The sequence below is a fragment of the Mercenaria mercenaria genome, chromosome 9 (genome assembly GCF_021730395.1).
Source record: "Mercenaria mercenaria strain notata chromosome 9, MADL_Memer_1, whole genome shotgun sequence".
Taxonomy (NCBI): domain Eukaryota; kingdom Metazoa; phylum Mollusca; class Bivalvia; order Venerida; family Veneridae; genus Mercenaria; species Mercenaria mercenaria.
In genome coordinates, this window is record NC_069369.1 from 76,665,007 (window position 1) to 76,688,160 (window position 23,154).

At 36.1% G+C, this 23,154-nt stretch overlaps 1 protein-coding gene across 1 annotated transcript; it reads left to right on the forward strand.

The window, feature by feature from the left end:
- The first annotated feature begins 8,795 nt into the window (after positions 1 to 8,795).
- On the forward strand, positions 8,796 to 21,629 carry LOC123548142 (beta-1,3-galactosyltransferase 1-like). The gene is made up of 3 exons (XM_053551768.1): positions 8,796 to 8,931; positions 9,290 to 10,379; positions 20,615 to 21,629. Exons 2-3 carry the CDS (start codon positions 9,290 to 9,292, stop codon positions 20,824 to 20,826), a joined length of 1,302 nt encoding a protein of 433 aa, XP_053407743.1. The 5' UTR covers positions 8,796 to 8,931; the 3' UTR covers positions 20,827 to 21,629.
- Positions 21,630 to 23,154: the final 1,525 nt, after the last annotated feature.

Below are 23,154 nucleotides of genomic sequence, written 5' to 3' on the forward strand. Positions count from 1 at the left end.
ATATATAAAATATACTTTAGAAATTATCTCAGTGGAAAAAATCTTTTCAAGAATTTTTCATTTTGAAGGTGGATGTGAAGTAAACATATGACTGCCTTCTACGGGCACATTTGGGTACATATCTCTGGAACATATTGTCAACTCCGTCCGCTCAGATTCGTACTTGTATTTTGATAATATTCCCTGTGTTTTTATCCCCGTATCCGTTAAATCGGGGGCAATATCTTTGTTGGCCTCTCTCTCTCACACACAAAACGTAAACATATCATAAAAATATTTAATTTCTTAATTGATGTCTTTGAAACTCACATACTTTACTCTTTTTCATATTACCTTTACATTGATATATAGACGTGATACCATGACCTTCATGATAACTTTTTCACGGTAAGACACTTGGCAATTTTCCTATTTATCAAATTAATGCTAATTAATGATAACTGCTTTACCACTTAGAATCATAGAATATTTTAAGTTTCAACTGTCATGACTATATTTCAGTACAATACAACTTCTAATGCCACCTTTAATATTTTTTTCCAATTTCTTTAAAAGAGTTTTTATGAATGTTACCATACGCCGCTTTTTTTGTCGCATGGATTGTTCAGTTTACATTACAGCCAAGTTGACGAAGGCTATGGGGAATTTAATTATTTCTGATTTTTAAACGCAAAGATCAAAGTAAAATGAAGGACATTGTCATACTAAAATAGATCAAAGTGAACATCTTGTCACAAGAATTGGTATTTGTGAATACGAGTCAAATGTGTGAAGTAATAAGAAATATTACAGCAAACTAACTGCTTTTAGCGTTTAAACAGTAGATGTCAAATATCAGATGGACATCAAAATGACTATGTTCCGACTTTTAAAAGTAAAGATGAAAAGTCAAATAGTTGTTGTTCTTTATCCTATATAACACTGACCTATTTCCAATGACCGCAGCACACATCAGGACCCATTTTAAATGTCTGTAACTTACATTTTCTTGAAGAATATTGTCAGTGCTAACTAAAAATCAAAAGAAAAGTGGGGGTTATATTTGATGCAAGAAAAATAATTTCTGTCAAACACACAAACTGCAAAATCAGCTAAAAAATGAGACCCCAAATTATACTGGTTGTGTATGATCTACGTTTCCATGAAAAATTTTGTCATGTTGTTATTTCATTATGAAAATGCTACCTACATGTCAAGCATAGATCTGTCATGTGATTTTAGCAAAACAATTGCAAAGAAAATAAGGAAAATAGCTCTACAGAGCAAAAAAAAACTGAGGACAATTTGTATCCGCCATTATTACGCGTGTGCATAAAGGTCAAATATTAAAGAATATAATTGAACGTCTTGTCAACAAGGTTGTTGTTTGAATGTTAGCCAAATCGGTCAAGTACTAATTTAGAACAAGTTATGACCAAATTTAATATAATAGATCTAGGCCCCTTATGACACCTACAGCTTTATATCTAGGTGTCGTATGAAAATGCACTCTCCAAAGGCCATAGCAGTATCGTGATCAAGTTTCAAGTTTCTAGTGCCAACGATGTATGAGAAGAAACATGCAAGGACGAACGGACGGACATCATCACAATATATATTGACATATAATATGCCTTTAACAGTTAAAAGTATTTTTCACTGGCTTTATTTGTCCGTATTATTGCGTGTCTCTAGCAGCCAGTTAAGTCACCCCCACATGTCAAAGGCACCCCCACATAACATAATGAAAACACCTCCCCCACATAGCATTTCCTTTCCATCGCCCGGAATCGCCGAAAACTGGCGATTTCACTTGCTAAAGTTCTACAACAGCTTTGGAACATGTCAAGCCCGGTTCCGCCCTACAAGCCGTTTTTCGAAACACACGGGGATAGTTGGTTTAGTCATTTTCATAAAAATGCCCCCCTACATAGCAGTTGCATTTTTTCCCGTCAGGTTGCGCCGTTGCACTTTTCACAAAAGCTACGAAACTCAGGAGCTCAAGCTTTATAGCCGAGGGTGTAGTATTCTTATGAGCGGGCACTCGTCTTTATTTCGTTAAAATTGGTTAAGTATTAAGACAGTAATAATGAAAAATGTTACCTGAATCGAGAGATTCCGCCGCCATATTGCACCCCTGCATACCCAGGGTATCGCCACTGTTGTAATCCTTTATTCAATTCACGGGCGATTATTCTTATTACATTTAAATAGCTGATAACATGTAATGTTTATGAACTATTTGTATCATGCAAGGTTTGATTTTTTATGCACTAACTGGTTTTATTGATTCGTCTCCGTTAGTAACGCCACCTATTATCTAGTTGGCCATTTTTATTTGATATTTCTAAGTAGAAGTAATAAACATTGTAGTTTATGGATGTATGGTGACTACTAGTAATAAACATTGTAGTTTATGGATGTATGGTGACTACTATTATAAACGTATCCCCCTCCTTTATACAAAACGAGACACGTACATTATATATTTCAATATGTATATATGTTTTAGCTCACATTGTCATGGAAGGCATTATAAACCCACTAGCGAATGATCTGTCCTCAGTGACTGTGAGACTTGCTGTTCCTCGTTGAAGACTCAGCAGAAGAAAGCTCCTCAGTCGCCTTTCTCACAGATGCACTGTCTGTCATGGAAGCTCTGGTCAACAATAAAGCTCCGCGGCTAGCCAGGAGAATGCAGAGCCTGAGTATAACCTGCAAAGTAGCACTTTAGTGGATTCCATCCCATTGTGGACTTGCAGGCAATGAAGAGGCAAACAAACTGGCTAAGCTAGGAGCTCAGTCAGAACAACCGACAGAACCTGTGAGTTACAAGGAGAAAGTCACCATCATCAAGGCACTAACGAGACCAAGGATGGAGGAAGATGCTTTTCATCTCCTTGATCGGTCTGAGCAAGTGATGATGGTCAGGCTCCGCTCAGGGCACAACAAGCTCAATGCTCAACATTTACAAGAAATACAGACTGACATCTTCGCCAGCTTGTCCATGTGGTGAAGAAGATCAGACTGCGGAGCATATACTTCAGAGATGTAAAAGACATGACCAGGAGCGAGCTGCGACTTGGCCGATAGATACCTCAATCCACCAGAAACTGTATTATATGGAGGCATTGAGGATCTGCGGCAAACCACAAGTTTCATCGAGGCTACTGGTCTGACAGTGTTGTCGCGAACGACAAGAAGAAGAAGATGGACTACATGAATTGAGTTTTGAATAAACTTGAAACTTGAAACTTGATCAAATGTTTTAAGTTTGTTACAGTCATTTCACAAATAATTGTACGGTACAAAGCTAAATTTTGTATCCAAGCATTTGAGGTTAGAAACCAGGTAAACATAAATTAAAGTTTGTTGTTGATATTTTTATCTATGTCAAGGTACCGACTGTAGTTTAAAGTTGATGTACATTTGCCACGATTGTTATACATTTATTGGGCGATGTAAATGAACACTCTCACACGTTTTGACAAGTTTTGACTGTATTGACATGTATTACCATTTCTTTGTGTTTGCATGTTTGTAAAATTGTATTATTTATGACGATGGGCTGTTAAGCTTAAGTCTTAATAAACTATATGTTCTGTTCTGTTCTGTTCTGTACAAAGTATATAATACAATGGCGTGACACATTGTTGCTAATCCCTATTGTTATCTAAACAATATGTATAAAAAATCACGCGCTCTGCTTGTTTGACACATACAAAGTGCATCAAGGAGATGCTCTCCGTAAACTGTTAAAAACAAAAATATTATTATTGTTATTATTATTATACCAGATTTATATAGCGCCCTTTTCATGATAAACACGTTCAAAGGCGCTTTACATATAGGAAACGCAGCCACACAGGGCGTGAAATTCATCCTCTACTAGTACAGACACAGAGCGATCTGACCAGAGGGATAGAGTGAGATAAAGCCCACCCAGAACAGATAGAGAGAAATCCTTCTAGACACAAGCCTGTCCGGCTAACTTAGCCTATCTCTTTGCGAATAGACAGTCTGGTTCTTTAACGTGCCCGGTGTATAGCACCGATACACGAGAAGCCGTCTTTCCTGGGAAGAACCAGTACAGGCCTCTTGGTTAGGTGGGAGACACTCAAGAGCATCTCAGAAATTTCCAGTGCCTTGACCAGGATATTATGTTATATATATATAACATAATATCCTGCCAGCTGCATGTAAATCCAACCTCTAGGCCTTAGCGTTAATTCTGTCTTTAAGCAGTATATTCTACATGAAATGTAATTTCGATGATTTTTATTATACTTATTCATAACATTTTGAAATAAATTGAAGTTCTTTTAATAAACATCGTGTACAGACTGCTAGTATTCATTGCTGAAATAGACTATATTTTGGACATTTTTTTCCGGATATGTCTGTATGTTATTGAAGAAAATCTACGCAGATTTATGAATTCGCGATGCACCCATTTCGCGAAAACTAGCGAAAATTAAAACACCGCGAATAATACCGGATTTACAGTACTGGTTCTGTGTTTGCTAGTTGTAGTGTATTTCCTACCTACTTATACATGTTTAATACCGGTTCTGTGGATGTCTTAAAAGTGATATGAGAGTATAAGCACTAATAACATGAAAACATTTACAACATGGTCAACAAATTGTTGAACTCATTCTCTATGGATATAAAGTATTTATTAAAGCGATAACAAGATTGAAAATTTATGATACACAAAACATACTGGCACTTTTGGTGGATTAAATTCTCTGTGATATATACGACCACTAGGAGCATGTGTCTACCTTCCCTTTATTCTGTCTATGATCATGTAGTCTGGAACGTTCAGGTTGAGGACAATATCTAACGCCACTCCACTGGAATGTAAGGCTTCAGCTTGGGACAATTACCGTGGAAAACCTGAAATATATGTACACACTTCATACATGTTGAGGATTATTACATTGACACAAATTCCTCCCCACATCCTCTTCTCCGTCACAAACCACATTAAATATGCGCGATATTGAGCAAGAATAATGGTATTCATTTTGATTCACAGCGTATGTGCTTGAAAAAAAGTTTAAAATATGGATTACATACCTGAAATCAACGTAGTTGCCTTCAGCTTCTAGAACACGTGTATAATGCTTAGCCTTAGCCAAAAGTCATAAGTCAAAAGTCGTAAGTCAAAACTCAAAAGTCAAAAACACCCGTAAGTCGAAACTCAAAAGTGGCCCTCCACGGCTTCCATAGTTTTAAAAGTGTATCAGAGTGTTCATGATATGAACTTGTACACTCTTGTACTTAACATACTGTCAACGTGACTGTATCTTTTACAATTTATTTAAGAAATAATTTATAGCAAAAGAGTGTTTTAACACTTATTTATGCACGATGGGCGGTTATACGTCGGGCGTAATAATTTCACGAGGGCGCAGTCCGAGTGAAGTTATTTGTACGACGTATTACCGCCCGAGTGTATAAATAGTGTTAAAATACGGTTTTGGTATATTAAAATTATTTCGATTCTCAAATGCCCTTAATCTAAAACAGTAGATAAAATATAGTGGCGCTCTTTCTTGGTCGCAAAAAAAACAACATTGACGTCACTGTACGTTAACGTGACGTCATTCTAGCGTATGTGTCTTAAGGTAGTTCTGCACGTTTGGATATAATTTTTTTCTACAATGTAGAATTTGATTAAACTCTGATTTTTCAAAACTTTAGGATATACCTAGAAAATTCAGCAAATAAAAATGATAGGGTCGTGTGCTTGATTTTTTGCTAGACTGATTTGAAAAATAGGGACCTCACGCAATATTTCATAATGAGAGTCTATGGGATAAATATTCTTATATTACTTGACACAACATTTGTGTACATAAGAGATTATAAATTCTACAAACAAATATATACTAGGTATATATATTGAATAACACCGTACTGAATGGTCAATTGATATTCTCTCTGTGCATGCGTGCGTGCGTGCCTGTGGTGTGTTTACATGCATATGCTGAAACAGTAACCTTAATACCCTGGACAGTTGAGTCAACTATAAAACCCTAATGTGACTCATCACATGGTTTAAGGTATTGCGTTGGTTTAATTCTTGTAATTTCATTAACATTTGTTTTCAAAACTAATATACCTAAATATATTCCAAATAAACTGTAGGGTCGGGCTTGTTTTGACGTAACTGATTAAAATAGGACCACGCAAATATTTCATTGTAGAGTCTATCGATAAATATTCTTATATTTCTGTCCATCATTTTGTAATAGGTTATAATTTACAAAAAGTAAATACTAGGTATATATATTGAATTACAGTATGATATGAAATAGATATTCCGTGGCATCTTTGCTTGGTTACCTGTGTTGGTGATAACTAGAATTGTATCCGTTAACGGGAGACTGATTGGGTTACTATAATGCGCCATATGTACGGATTGTTTGCATTTTAAATAATCAATTTTTAACATTTGAAGATCAATAATTATGAGACTACTTTGTTTACAGTTAATTTATAACAGTTTGATATGTTTCATTCTACTAAATATCGAGCATTTGTTAATCACTTTATTCTTCCTTTTTGTTTTATTGGTAAAATATCACCAGTAAAATCGATGGGCAGTATTTTTCAATGAGATAAATTTACCGAGACTCGGCCTTTTACGTATGTTGGAGCTATGACTAGTAAATCTGACATTAGTTCTGCTGCTGCGATTTCTATACGGATTTCCCACTAATAAGGTAAGCGTGTTTTAAAATTTTCTTTAATCAGTGTTGAAATGGAATCATGTATATTTAAATATATTTGTTAGTAATAGATAATAAGAAGTGATATGAAGACGATCCTAACTTTAGTCTCTTTACATTGTTAGTGACTTTAAAATCTAAAAACCGCATTTTCATAATATATTGGCACTTATCTAGGTCGCTTTCAAACCTTGTTTTGTCTGCAGAATTCAGGTTGCTAATATTCCTTGATCTTTACAACTTCTTCGCGTGTTACAGAGGTGCAGTACTGATCTGAACCTTGTGTCATTGACAAGTACGTAATACAGCAGATCGAGTCTATGGTTTCAGGTTTGATAATCCAAAGACCTTACATTCATTTGTTTGCAAATACAGACTTTGTAAGCATAAATGGTAATTTTCAGTCTCCTTTTTGATCCACCTAATCCATAGCAATTGTTTTCGTAATTTGAAGTTTTAGTCTGCAAGATAATCTGTATGTCCATCTAAATGCCTTCAAGAGTGGTAGATCTAGTGGGATATTTTTGATTTTTTAAAATTTAAAACTATTTAAGAGTTTTTGAGAGAAAAAACAACTAAGAAGGTCTTATTACTACCCTGGCAGTTCTATAGGACGAAGTATAATGTTAATGGACTCGTCTTACATTCAAAGAGAAATCAAGAGAAACACTGGTTACAGATAAGGCGGATCAAACAGTAATCAAGACATTTGCTTAACGAAACAAAGAAAACAATAGCAAAAAAATACAATTATCATGCTCTAAGAAATAAATAATTTTATGTGTGGTTACCGTATTTAACCCAAAATCGGTTGCGTAATATTTGATTCTTGTTCAAATGAAAAAAGATTTACCAAAAGAAATTTTGGGAAGAAATTAAACAAAATATTTCAAAAAAAAATTCACATATGTCTGTGATTTTGCATTCTCGCTTACCAGAGCCCTTGTTCGTCTCGTGATTTTGACGAACCTCTGGTGCAGTGAGCCCGGGTTCGTCTCTTGATTTTGACGAACCTCTGATACAGTAAGCCCGGGTTCGTCCGTGCGCGTGCTGATTTGTCAGGTGATGGTCGTGAGGTTGATGGTCTCGTCTCGTGATTTTTGACACGAAACCTTTTGATTTTGCATGTGAGCTCGGGTTTTTACGTTATATGGTGGAGTTTTATTTGACGGACCTCTGATGCATGCAGTTGAGAGGCCCGTGGTTTTCGTTTTGTGATTTTTTGACGGGAAACCTCTGATGCAGTGAGCTCGGGGTTATCGTTTTGTTGTGATTTTGACGGACCTTTAGTGATCGGTTCATTTTTAAGAGAGTGAGGTGATTTTTACTTGTTAGAATTTTTAATACGTTAAGGTTTAGCAGTATATCACAAAACAACAGATTTTTTTAGTAAATGAACAGCATCTTGAGACACAACTTATCTGTCCAATACATGTTTTACTGTTCTGTCCCACAGAGTTGGATACTTAAAATATTCTAAATGAGTTGTCCCCCTTTAAATAAGAATGCCATTTGTAAAGAAATAAATGTAAACAATTGTCAAAAACGATGTTTTATCTAGTTATGTAAAGTTTAAACACTCGCACGATGTTGCAAATGCATCTAAACGAAGACATGTAACAGCTTTTAAAAAATGGTGAGTTTTTAAAGGCGCTGAACTGTCCAGAAGTGTGGCCCGGGCCCTTCATGCAGTCCCTTTCCGGAATTCAATACTTATATCAGTAAATTGACAATGGTTTTGTAGAATAATATAAATGTTTTATACGCTGTTAAATTTTCATGTAAAACAATGCTTTCTTTCTATGATTTGATGACGTTCGAACTTTTTTCTCCGAAACATGGACCTATACCTTAATAATTTCTGTTTAATTAGACAACCTTTATATCTATATCGATTATAACTCTCTTTATACTGGCGTGATCCTATGATGTCCCCAGGCAATCCGAGGCTGAATGGTTGCTATGCGAAAGTAATATCATCTCCAATTAATTTTTCTGAAAAGAAATTTCACGACTGACAGAAAAACAAATGTTTGTATATTGGATAAAGCATGGTAGTATGTCCATTGCACTAGTGGATATAGTATCGCATGATTTATTATTAAAAAGTTGACATAAATTTATTTGCAGCATCACGTAGGTTTCGTTGACAAAGATGCTTCACTGAGCTTGAGATATTCTGTGCCTATATTTTGGATACAAACAGACTGTAAGTAATAAAAAAGTTTGGTGTTAAAATTCATTTAAACAGAATCAATGATGGATGAGACATTGTAAGACAAAAATATCTTTTTGAATTTTTAAGACAAATTGGAGTAAATGGGAGTAATATTATAATCGAAAGTCTGACAAATATGGTAAAAAATAAATAATTATTCCATCATTTCATGAGGTATCATTTTACTTGGCGGCTCAAGCTGTGCAAGGACCTACGTGCTGAAATTATGCCAAATATATCTATATTAAAACAGATTGTTTTACACGAACTTTAATAAAATTACATATCACTGCATTCCACTGCACTGCACTGTTCTTTACTGTACTGTTTAACAATGTCCGACTTTCAGATGTCGCGAAAACTGGTTTGTTTTCTGTGGTGCATCATCATAGTAACAGCATTCTACGTCATGGTAACCATAATGACAAACTTTAGTGAGGCAAGAGGGAAAATGATCTACATGAATGGCTTAGATGCATTTTACAGAGATGTCGGCATGAGAGGGTTCGATCGTCAACTATTGTTTCGACAAGGTCTCGGCGTACAAAATGCATTTGGAGAAATAGTAGCCGACCAACCTCCAGATAAAGACATCCAATATCTTTTCGTCAATGAAGGGAGCAATTTGCTACCGGAAGTAAAAAAGTCTGTCGAAACGGAAGGAAGTGCTGCTAATAACAAAAGTGGTAATTCTACCGAAAAACGTCAAAGTAGTCTAGAAAAATTAGTAGCCGAAAAAAGGATGAAAGAGCAGTATTATAAATTGCGAAGTTTTAGAATCAATCCATTTGAATTTAAGTTTATTGAAACCGGTGAAAACATTTGTGAAAAAGACGAAGAACCATTTCTAGTTATTCTGTGTCTTACACAATTTTACGACATTGAAACAAGAGAAGCAATTAGGGAAACATGGGGAAGTGTGGCAAGAACAAGACAATGGCCAAGTTTTCGATTTAAGATTCCTACTGTAAAACTGGTGTTTTTATTTGGTGATCATGAAAATTCATTGGTTAAAAAAACTATCATTACAGATGAGAAACTCAGATTTGGCGATATTGCAGTAGCTGACTTTAAAGACACATATTCTAATTTAACTCTTAAAGTAATGATGGGATTAAAATGGGTATCGAAGTACTGTCCCAAAGCAAAATTTGTTACGAAAATAGACCAGGATACTTTTTTGCACGTAGTTAATCTTATAAAATATTTGAGTTTTTTACCCATCCCTGCCCAAGGCGCCATGATAGGCTTTCAAAATAGTGAGTCAAAAGTGCTCAGGACTGGAAGATGGCGTGTAGAACGAACTAGATTCCCTATGCATAATTACCCAAATTATACAAATGGAAACTGTTACGTCATTTCCGGTAATGCAGTTGGGAGTTTATTTGAAGCAGCAGAGCGCATGCCATACATCACGGTTGAAGATGCTTTTATAACAGGCAAGTTTTGAAATTTTATATATACCTTTTTCTAAATAAGAATGTGTCCATTTTCAGTGTTTTTCCAACGACAGTATACTAGTATACAAACTAAGTATACAGTTTGATTTACCTCAAAAAGGAAATAATAGTCCTATTGTTGGCGCTTGGTGTCACACAAAGATAGATACAGTCGGCTACAAAACAAGTATTCTCATTATGTATACTTCTGTCGAAATTGGCATAAGTGGCAGGGGTCAGTTTCGTACTGTGGTCCGGGTACGTTTTCTGAATGTATACTTGTTTCTTTTCCAAAACATTTCAAATCGGTTCCACTCAATTTAGAATGGTTTAGAACACATTTGGAAATAATAATACTCATAAAGTATGTTTTAAGAGTGTATCAGAGTGTTCATCATATGGACTGCTGTTGTACTTATTAAATATAATGTCGTCATGACTATGTTTTACAACATATCAAATGGTATTGGATATATTTTTTGTTATTTTCTTCTCGGTGGAAAGCAGATGGTTATTATTACATGGAAATTAGTCTGATTCGAAATGTAGGAAAAGTAAAAAAAACATACGAAACATACGAAATAGGCTAATACTTGTTAGTTAGGTCAAGGATATAGGTACCAATAGCCCTAATGATTGATATTACATGTATGTTAGAATCGAAACAGTATATCTAAAACAGTGATTGTCTGTTGGTTAAAATGATCAGTTGTCGTTCAGATGCGTACTATTTTATCACACGGGTTGCGTGATATAATTTCTTTGCATCTGAACTCCAAACAATGATTTTATGCAACCACAAATCACTGTTTTGGTTATCTTAATTTTTTAATGTTGAACACTACAAATTAGAACAGTATTAAGTTTGTTTAAGACATTGACTTTCCAAGAAAAAACAGCTTTCAGATCATAATGTATGTAGAATATGTGATAACAATACATTTGATGGATCTTCATCAGACATGATTTGTAGCATTATTATAACGTAGTCTTCCACATTTACTCAAAGGGTAGTAGTTGGCCCCTATTAGGTGTCACTAGAGCTTAAAATAGTGCAACGCTTGATGGAACTTCATCAGACTTGAATTGTTACTTCGTTGTAATGTCCTCTCCTAAAACACCGTTCAAACAGGGAAGCTTGCCACTACAGCTAAAATAGAAATACCTTTAAATAACTTCTTCTCATGAACCTCTTGGATCTTCCACTTGGTCTGCAGCATTACGATAAGGTCCTCTCCTAAGGTTGTTCAAATGTCGGCGCTTGGACACTTTTAGAGGCTGGTAGAGCTAAAAATAGAAATATCTTCAATCGACTTGTTCTTATACCCCGTTTCGTAGATCTTCATCACACTTGATTTGTAGCATTATTGTAAGGTACTGTCCCAATTTTGTTCTAAATAGTCTCTTTTAGTGGCCTTTAAAACTAAAAATACAAATACCTTTAACAACTTCTTATGAATAGCTTGATGGGTCTTCTCCACACTTGGTCTAATGCATCATTGTAAGAATCTCTCCTAAACTTGTTCAAATTTGGGCACCAGCTTGCTTTTAAGAGTCACTGGAGTTATATACCTTTAAACAACTTCTTCACATGAACTGCAGGATGATTTTTATCATCAAACTTGGTCTATAGTACGATTATAAGGTCCTCTATCACATTTGTGCAAATGCGGGGTGGGGGTGGGCTTAATTTCTATAAAAATATGTGTCTAGGTTGAATACCATGCAGTTCCGATAAGTTATGGCTCTTGAATTAGTTAACTAGACTGTTCAGTAATAAGAATATTTTAAAAGTTACAAGTAATCTGATGAGATAGGTGTATACTGTGACAGGTTTGGCATAATTGTTTTTATTTCAAAGTTCCATTTTAACAAAATAACCGTGGAAGAGTGTTTGTGAGTGGGAGGTATTCTCACTCTTTATTTAGTTGAACTGAGTAAGTTAGTCGGGGAACTGTGTCCCACATTCGTTCAAAATACCGAGCAAAATACTGAATGTACCTTTGAAAGAAATACACGATGATTTGAATAACAAACACTTTTAATATCTTATAATGGATATACATATATGTACTGTATCGGCGTTGATTTATTAATTGTTCCCATTTATTCCAATACCATCTATTCTAAGTATGTGGATGCCAAGAGCTTCATGTGATTTTATTTCAAAGAAAACACCTGGGAGTTTTGATTTTATGACTGACACTTAACCATTATATAAATATGACACTTCAAGAATTGAAAGTCTATTAGAAAATGAGAAATCATTGATTCAGATGTTAAAAAGATTTTTTGTGAAACAGTTCACGTAAGCTCTGTAGAGCTTTTGAGTGATTCTCAAAAGCACAATTTAAACCAGATATACGTCATTCAAAGCAGTTTGCTAATACTAGTTCACAGATTGATCGCCGATGAAGAGCCTTCTCAGTGGGAGTAGCCTGAAGTCAGACCCGGGGAATTCTCTCAATAGAACCTTTATTTCTCCGTGATTGTTAGCTCAACTGAACTTTGTTCAGGGTGAGTTATTAGTATAGGTGGATGCTCCAGCGTCTGTCGTCCGTTGTCAACATTTGTACTATAACATCTTCTCCTCTGAAACTATAAGTAACAGGGTTCGAATTTAGCCAGATTTTCTACTTGCATTTTTTCGCAAGTGGTATTTTTTTTTAACTTGCTAAATGAAAAAACAACTTGCATTTTCCACGACTTGTCACTTTATTATCAAACATTAATTCTAAACCACCAAAATATTAACTAAATTAATAGTGCAATACACTGTTATCATGGCCATTGTAATGTACATGACCCAAAACTTGCTGTGACAGTGAACGCAGGTCTGGCAGTGCCAGATACATGAACTTGCAATAGTTTGGCCTAGAAACTGCATCTCAGTTTCTGGCTCCATATGGCAGAGTATTTGGTCTTTTCTGTCTTTGTCCAGACAACCACCATCTTGTCACAGCAGGTTTTGGGTCATACTCTCTAAGGGCAACATCAGCAACTTTGATTCGCATCAAAGTGTCAAGGACTTCAGCTCCTAGCCTACACCTCCAGTCAGACTTTATTCTCTTCATTGTGGAAAATGCTCTCTCACATGAGGCATTAGCCAATGGCAAGACATTTGTCAGATGTATTATTTTAAGTATATCTTTATAGTCACCCTTATCTTGGTCCATTTGACTAACTAGCTGCCAAACTAAAAGTGGATGTTTGTTGGTATATCTTGCATTTCCAGATACATGAAACTTCAGATCAGCCCATTGGCTAAGTGCATTGACCAAGTTACAGTCAGCATTGGTTAAAACTGTTTGATAATGCCTGTAGATAACCCTGACATCACCATTGCCATACTGCAAAAGAGCATCTCTCTCAGTAGCTAGTGGCCAGTTTTTATGATCAAAAGCATTACAAGCCAGGAATATTTCATCAGTTGTCAAATTTTCTAATCTAGATGACAAACAGTCCAGTACTGACTGTGTGATTCTACGTCTGTCATTGGCCAATGTATCATTAGGGAGCAAATTAAGGAGCTGAACACCATGAAACTTTCCATCTCTTATCTGTTCTTTAATCTCAATGACAGATGGACCATCATTGTCAATTAATGCCCTTAAGGCAGTTTCAGCACTCTGGAGTTTTGTCACAGCACTGTAAACTGTGATATCTTCTCTCTGAAAGAGCAAACTTATTTTGGCTACTTCATTCAAAACATCTTTAACAAACCCCATAAACACCACCATTTTATGTTGCTTAAGTCGTCTTAAGTAGCCCTTTACTTTTTCCCTATCATGTCCTCTGTTTGAATTGTCCTCAGCATAATTCTCCATCTGAGTGATAATAACTTGCCAGTTTTGAATTAGTTTACTGGTTGCTCTAAGTTTATGGTCAACCCACCTAGTGCCATTAGCTTTTTCTGGTTTCATAAAATGTTCCCCTAATAACTCTGCTATGTCTTCAGCTTCTTTAAACCTTTTGCCTGAGCCCTTATAAAAATAGTAAATAGAAACAAGCATTTCTATAACATTATCCATGTATGTTGACTTGAAGGCATCTTTTACAGCAAGCTCTAGCCGGTGTGCCAAACACCAGACTGCTTTAATCCATTCAGCATTGCCATTTGTTTTTAGCAATTGAATAACACCCTTTTTAGACCCCATCATAACTGATGCCCCATCTGAACAAAAGCCTACAGTTTTCTGCTTGTAATTGTTAAGCTCAAACTCAAAAAATGCTTGGTCAATAGCTGCTAAGATGCCTTCTGCCTTTGTGTTTTCAGGTTCAACAAGTTTAAGATATTTCATTTTTGGATAATAATCTTCTAAACATTTAACAAAAATAACTTCTTTTTCAGTATCTGACCTATCAGTTGATCCGTCACAAAATATGCTAAAATAATCAGCATCATGAATAAGACCTTTGATATTATCAAAATAAACACCACCAATGTGCTCAATGAAATTTCTTGCAGCTTTGTCAGTATGGTAAGTGTCACCAAGTGGCAAACCATTAATGGTCTGAAGGTCTACTAAGTCAGGAAAATCTGTAAATGGTCTCTCCTTCATGGCAATGTAATATGAAGTTCTAAAGAGTTTGCTCATTTTCTCAGAGGTACCCATATCTATTTTTTGAAAACCCTTTTCAAGATCAGAGGGCTCATTTCTGGCCTTTTTCTCTTGGGCACACTTTGAATTTATGGCTCGTTCATGCATTGCAGATTTTACATGGAAAGCAACCGACTCTTTCTTGACAGTAGTGTTACCGGAGACAAACTGAAAAAAAAATGCACCTATAAATTGATCATCCTGTTTGAAACTTTCAGACATTTTTTACACTTAAATCTAGTCATCGGTAAATATTATTTTAAGAGGTTTTGGACTGCTCCGGTTGAAAGTCGTATTAACTACTATCATGTGCCTCTCAACTCAAAGTCACCGGAGCCTCCGGTTGAAAGTCGTATTAACTACTATCATGTGCCTCTCAACTCAAACTCAACATTTTTATTAGTTTACAAAATATCTGATAGTTTTATATATGGTTCCAAGTAAAAATCAAGAGCCTGTTTAGTATGCATTAATGGCTTACATTTGAGGACATGTTTGCTTGTGCAAATGACTTGCAAGTTTTGCAGACAATTTTTGTCACGTGGTCATCTTCAACATCATACTGCAAATCTATATTAAACTCTTTCATCCATTTCTTAACAGTTTTTAAGCTAGCGGAAACACCCTTAGCCGATGCCTTTTCCGTTTCAACTTTTGACCTTTTCTCATCGACATCGGCCTCTATACTAGTGCTAGCGCTGGGTCTTTTCAAAAACTTGTCCATTTTTATTTCGCCGGTGCAGCCAGCCATGAATATAAAAGTTGGGAAACCAAACATCCACGTGACGAGTCCAGCCAATCGTATTTGCGCTATATAAATAGTAACTTATTAATAGATACCAAAAAACCCACCTGATGCGGTAAACGTCATCAAAATTAGCGCAGGTACTTGTCAGCAGTTGAAAAGACATGCGCACGGGACATGAATCGTGTGTAAACTTCCGTTTACGACGAAAAATGAAAGAGTGCTGCGAAATTCGTTCTGCAAATGACAATGACCGCGAGTTGTTAAAGAAAGAACAGTGTAAGATTGAGACGACCGTTAGAAATGCACATTATTCGGCCAAAAATTATCACTCGCAAAAAAATGCTGGTGTCCGAAATCTCACCTCGCAGTTTGAAATTTGCACTCGCATTTCGCGAGTATGCGAGCTTAAATTCGAACCCTGCAGTAAGAATTACACCAAAGTTGGTCAGTAGCATCCTGGCATTGACGTCTGTCAAGTTTGTTCAAATGTTTTACCTTGGCCTCTTTGAGGGGCCGCCAGACCTAAAATGGAAAAACCTTTAAATGATTTCTTCTCACGAACCATTTGTTGGATCTTCATCTAACTTGGTCTGTAGCATCATTGTAAATTTCTCTCCAAAATTTGTTCAAATGGGGGCACTTGGCCCCTTTTACGAGCCGCTAGAGCTAAAAACGGAAATACCTCTTTGATGACTTTTTCCTCTCGATGGATTTTCATCATACTTGGTCTGGAGCGTCATTATAAGGTATTCTACCAAACTTGCCGAATGGGAATATTTGGACCTTTTTTTTGGGCCACTAGAGCTTAAAATAGAAATACCTTTTAAATGACTTCTTCTCATGAATCGCTTGATGGATCTTCATCAAACTTGGTTTTGAAGCATCACTGTAAGGTCCTCTCCCAAACTTGATCAAAATGGGAGTGTTTGGCCCTTTTAGGCGGTCATTAGAGCTAAAAAAATAGAAAACAACTGTCATGAACCGCTTGATGGATCTCCATCAAACTTGTTCTGTAGAATCACTGTAAGGTCCTTACCCAAGTTTGTTCAGTTGATTGCTTCATGGTATTCATATAACCCGCTATCATCGTATAATATTAGTCAAGAACTTTTTTGAAATTTACAATTTTTATTCGGATTTTGCTAGATTTTTTTTTTTTTTTTGCTGAACTCCGATTCGATTTCCTTGTATTATCTATCCATGGTAAATTATTGTTAATGTAACAGATATAATATATCCCAAACAGTGGGTTGGTTTTAATAAAGTCATTGTTCGGAGTTCAGATGCGTGGGCATTATATCACGTGGGCGTGGCCCGAGTGATAAAAAAATACGCTTCTGAAGGACAAACACTTATTTTATTCAACAAGTCACTCTTAAGGATATTTTATTTTGATTCTAAGACAGTATCAAGGTCCGGCCGGCCGTGACAACATCCATCAAGTATTTGCCTTTCTGTGGTTTTCTTTTCCAGCGTGCCGCGATGTCGGTGGACGCTATGAAATAATAGTGACGTAGGCTACTTGAATTTGTTTAAGAAATAACATACCTCATTTTGTGATTTGTCGTCAGTAAATAAAAAATCATTGTAGTTCAGATGTGAAAGAATTATATAACGAGAGCGTGATAAACATATTTCTCTGCTTTTTCCTCGAAAACAATCTAGAACAAAATTTAATACTTATATCTATTTCTTGTTCGCCGCCTCATTATATTTGGAAAAAAAAAACATCCAAAAATCAACTTTTCAGTTTTGTGTGGCCTAAAGTAAATTTTCATCTTACAAACGCTAAATAGACTTTTCTACGTATTTTACAGTCTACATAGTGTTGCAAATAGATATGGCAGAGAGTTTATTGAATCACTTTATTCTTATCAAAATTAAATGAAAATCACTAACTTCTTAATAATCTTGAGGCAGTACATTGAAGGTTGTATCTGTAATTTAATACGAGAATTACCGTCAATAATGGCCATTGTAGGAAAATAAGTTTAAGTATACTAGGGAGACATTGACAACTTCCATGGTCGCCATGCCAACGGAAATCGTAGGTCTCTTTTTACATGCGTAAAATGTGATACATACAAAATCGGCGTGAAGTTGGCAGTACAGCAGTAGCAGCAGTAGGAGCAGTTAACTGCTGCTACTGCTGTACTGCCAACTTCACGCCGATACATACAAACTGGATATAATTTTCCTAGAAATGTTCATGTTTGAAGACCAATAATTTTTAATACATATTATCGGAAGTTTTTTCCCGTACGTTGAATCGATATCGGTTAATGTTTTATCCCATGTTGTCTGTCTTTTGCCCCCTCGCCTTTTACTCCATGTTATGTTTTCTCACTCCACCCTTCCAGCCTTATACATTGTTAAGGGTGACAGTGCGATAGTACGCTGCGAAAGTGCGATGGCGCGATGATACTGTGCGATGGCGATAATACGATGGGGAAAGTCGATAGGTCGAGTAATCGTATTATTTTCATGTATTCTATAAGCTAGTTTCTGTTTATTATTTAATTATGGACCTATATTTGACATATTGGTACCATTTTCAAAGACGTTTTTTTTTCATTTACAGAAACGTAAACAAACCTATTTACAGACGTGTTCATAACGACACTTTACCAGTCAGTTAGGAAAATGGTCCATATAGTGTTGACTTGTAAGATAAAAAGTCTTTGTTATATATAAGATATTTACTACGTGATCCCTACTTTTCGTGGCGTTTTTATGGTTTATAGATCATTAATGAACGTGGCGTTACTAATTCATTTTAAAATGGGCTTGGCTAGATTGGCTATTTTATATTAAACATATAGCAAATTTATTTACTATTGTCTTACCTTAAGGGTACGATATCATCATTGTATTATCACACGATTGTCCTTTTAACGAAAGAACAATATATCGAAAGCATGGCAGTGCGAATTTACTACTTTTCGTACTTCGCTCTTAGTTTGAGAGGCGATCTTGCAGACATATGATGCGAAAACACGTAAACAGTATGCGAAAGTGCTCGCAATAACCTTTTGCCTCGTATTACAACGCCATCGCATTTGTCTCTTATTATGACGCCATGGCATTGGCCTCGTATTATGACACCATCGCATTTGCCTCGTAATATGACGCAATCGCATTGGTCTCCTGTAATGACGCAATCGCATTTGCCTCGTAATATGACGCAATCGCATTGGTCTTCTATAATGACGCAATCGCATTTGCCTCTTGTTATGACGCCATGGCATTGGCCTCATATTATGACGCCATCGCATTTGCATCGTATTATGATGCAATCGCATTGGTCTTCTATAATGACGCAATCGCATTTGCCACTTATTATGACGTCATTGGCCTCGTATTATGACGTCATCGCATTGGCCTTCGTCACACTATATCATGAACAATTAGGTAAAATTTGCCGTCTTATCGGTATAATTGTCCCCCTTGAAATCACCTGGCTGTACGATATCGAGTTTTATCTGGTTGATATTTTCCAATAGAAACAAAGAAGGAAAAAAAATTGAACAAATATTGTTTTTATTAGAATGAACACACAATATTTATTATCCTATTGAAGTGTTCGTCATTCTTTTCTCTTTACAAAGATATAAAAATTATTTATCTAAAATAAAGAATTAATGCTTCCCTTGTTGATTAAAAACACCACTATCAGTCTCTGTTTTCGACATACAGTTACCGATTATGATTCGCATCATCTTAACACACTATCGCCCTTACCAACCTAAAGGGGCGAAACAATGATGAACCCTAACGGAACACGTAGTCCTCAAATGTTATGGTCAGATAGTAAGACTACCTTGAGCAAACAAAATATTTAAAAACGGAGTTCATGTGAAATGAACGACACGATATCACCAATCCATAGTCATGTTAAATTTGCAGAGCATTCATTTCGCATGAACTCTTATTTTGACATTATATTCTCTTCTGTTTTATCAACACCAAAATAGTTGGTTTTCTATTAACGTCAGAAAAATTCGTTTTAGCTATAGTTAAATGTTCCTTTGAATTCTGACATCTACGCCATTTTGTTTATGTTCTGTGAATGGCGCCAAATCCCATGCGCTATTTCACCTAATGGATTATTCATGATATAATTACATCAATGTTGTTTATATGAAATTCTAACAATATATTTTCCTATTTAACAAATAAGACAGAACCTGTCTGTAATTATACAACAAAGTCAATGTTTGCACGCCACAATTATTGCGCCATAGCGTCAAACATCATATAGCAACACGCTGGAAAAGAAAAGCACACAGAACAGGCAAATATTTGGTGGATGTCGTCAAATATGAAGATGATAGTCTTTGATATCGTGTTATAATCAGAATAATATAATTATATCAAACAGTGATTTTCTTTTCTTCGAATTATTGAATACCTTTGCATCTGAGCATTTAAGTATCAAATATTATCTCACACAATGCTGTGATATGAGTGTATGTTCTTAAGGTCGGTTGCGGCAGTTTTGGGTAAAAAATGTCCCAATAATAAAATTTGTTCAAAGTTTATATAAAAACACAGTGTCATGTTAGAAACAGAATAATGAAAAAAGTCGAAGGTCACCATGCTTGTTCAGGAGTTATCTGTCCGCAAATTTGAAGAAAATCCAGTTTTAAGGGCAGATAACTCCTAAACAAGCACGGTGACCTATGATTGTTTTTGCAATTTTCTGCTTCTAACATGAAACTGTGTTCATATACTAAGTTTGAACAAATTCTATTATTGGGAAATGTTTGCCCCATCTCTCGTACAAGAAACTACAGCAAGTGTCTTTAATTGTCAACCTCTGCTTCCGGTTGGTCCAGCGCACATTCAGCTATAATTGACCTCAGCGTTCGTTTATATATTTGCAGGTATCGTCCGCACAACTCTAGGTTTAAAGTTGATTGACAATAAAGGATTCACCAGGTGGAATGAAAAACCACCGAGGCTATGTGGTTTCCACAATGACATTCGTATAGCAGCAACAAACACAGACGATGACAGAAAACGTAAACTATGGAAAGCCTTAGGTTACAGAAATCTAAGGAACTGTTACGATGTAACTAAACATGCCGACACTTAGCGATAATACTTAAATGATAATCTTAGACTTGCCGAAAGAATGGTGTTGCCAAAAGCCATCGGTCAATCTTAAGTATAGTGCGATCATTTTCTTTCTAACCTGGCTGGGAAAGTAAACATGTTTTAAGATTTTGGATGATTTGTCTCAGTTTGTTCTGTACACGGGTATTTATGCAAGTTACGGGAACATGTCTTGAGTAAAGTTGTACTGAACAGCAAGAATAGCGGCAGATTTGGTCGAGCAACTTTACTATAATTTTTTATAAGCGACCACGATCTACAGAACTCAGTATGTTGTATTATGTCTGTACATTAAATTAGATCATTTCATTACATGTATTTGAAAGTTATATATTTTATAGTGCATGTCTGCAATCTGATTTCCTTATTGTTTTGTGAAAGTTCAGTTAAATGTTTCCGCCATTAACTTCAGTGCAATTCATTATGAACCTAACACCGGGAACCGCAAGTGAAATTTTACAGCCTTGTTTACGGCGCTTGTTTACTTTATCGACGGGAGAAACCAACATTTCTACAAAAGTAGTGTACATTTTTTCATTCAATAAATATCTTATTTGGTCATAAATATCGATGTTTATTTCGCTACGATGTTTCTTTTGACGTTGAAGTTGTACCTTCATTCCGCCATATTGTTCTCGCATTGGTCGAGGTCCTCCCGTTCAGGAGGTGGTGTGAAATTTTACCCGAGAACAATGTTTTTTGGCCTTGTTCGTGTCATATAGGGTGATTCTATCTCTGGTCGGACACAGAAGAACGTGAAGAACGAAGCGCCCAAGGACGCCCTATGTGTCACACCAATCTGCAAAGACTGATTTCTAACGAAACTGAGACGACCTATCATTCGTCTGTATATTGGATTCCATTATGCTATTTATGTATCAACAACATTGTCGTTGTCAAAGGATAGAAATATGCGTATCCAGACTCAACCGGACCCTCGCTTCAAACAGTGCACGACTGAGCAACGCTATCTAAATTACACATAGATTGTAATAGCAAGTCAATGTACATGTAGATTGCAATGTTAAGCTAGCTTGATTGGCTAGCGAAGAGCCGTCAACGGCAATGAATAGTCTTCGATCTATGCGTACGTAATGGATGTATTGTAGATTGTCACAAACCACTTGTCATTCGAAAACAGTGTCAAAGGTTACTAGAACATTAATGAAATAAATAAACAATCGCTTACTGTGTTCCTGTTAGTCACGTAAGAAGAAACGGCTCGTGTTTATATATGTTAAAAAGACTAAAAGTCAATGATTTGTGAGACATGAAAACAGAGATTTGAGTATATACATATGCAAATGTTGAACCAGTTCGAATGTGTAGTATAATTCGGGCTCGTATACAAAGCAGCATCGAAACTAAACTTACTGGGTTAGTGGACTTGCTGTGGCATGTGCGTGTTCGTTTGTACTGCGCTTTGCCGTAATTGGTCTGGTATATTGTGGCAGTGATTTAGTTCGTATAAATTCACTCTACTATATATATTATATTACTATTATATATATTCCGTATCGGGAACATTGACAATCACATTTCTATCTTTTCTACGAAAATGAAAACAGTCACATGTGCTTTTATTCATTTGTTTACATTTTGAACATGTGGTTTCACATATACGTACCATGGGCGTAGGAGCGAGTTTAACTTTGGGGGGGGGGGCAAACCTTTTCGACCGGCGGTTTGTTGGGGGGGGGGGGGGGGTTAGCAGCAAGGTATCCTCGGTGCATTATTCGTGACATTAAGTGTGCCATTTTTTTACATTCTTCTGTTGAAGCCCTGGACATACAATCAGTTAGCACTGCATTTGTCTAATTGTGGTATAAAGTTGTGGAAATATCATTTCCCTTGAATGGACAATGAAAAACAAAAAAATACGTAACGTTTACATGCGTAAACAGGCTTAATAGTTAGGCTACATTGATTTTGCAGACGCTCAAACCGGAACTGTAGTGATTGCGCTCAATGATATATTATTTTCATAAAATGTAAACAATTCTTGGCGTGGCGCGTACAGATTTCAGTACTCACACTACGGAAAGAGACATTTTTAGTCAGAATACAAGGGAAGGCCAAATGCAAATCAGAAATCAGGTTGAAAAGAATTATATGATGCTAAGTAAATGTTATATTAGACTGCAATTTATATCTCTTTTCCAAAATATTCGGGGGGGCCAAACTATACTTTCCTAGCTTTGGGGGGGCCTGGCCCCCGCTGCCCCCCCCCCCCCCTGCTCCTACGCCTATGCGTACAAGTGTAAAGGATTGTGCACGAAAATGACAAATTTATGCAAAAAATATCGCG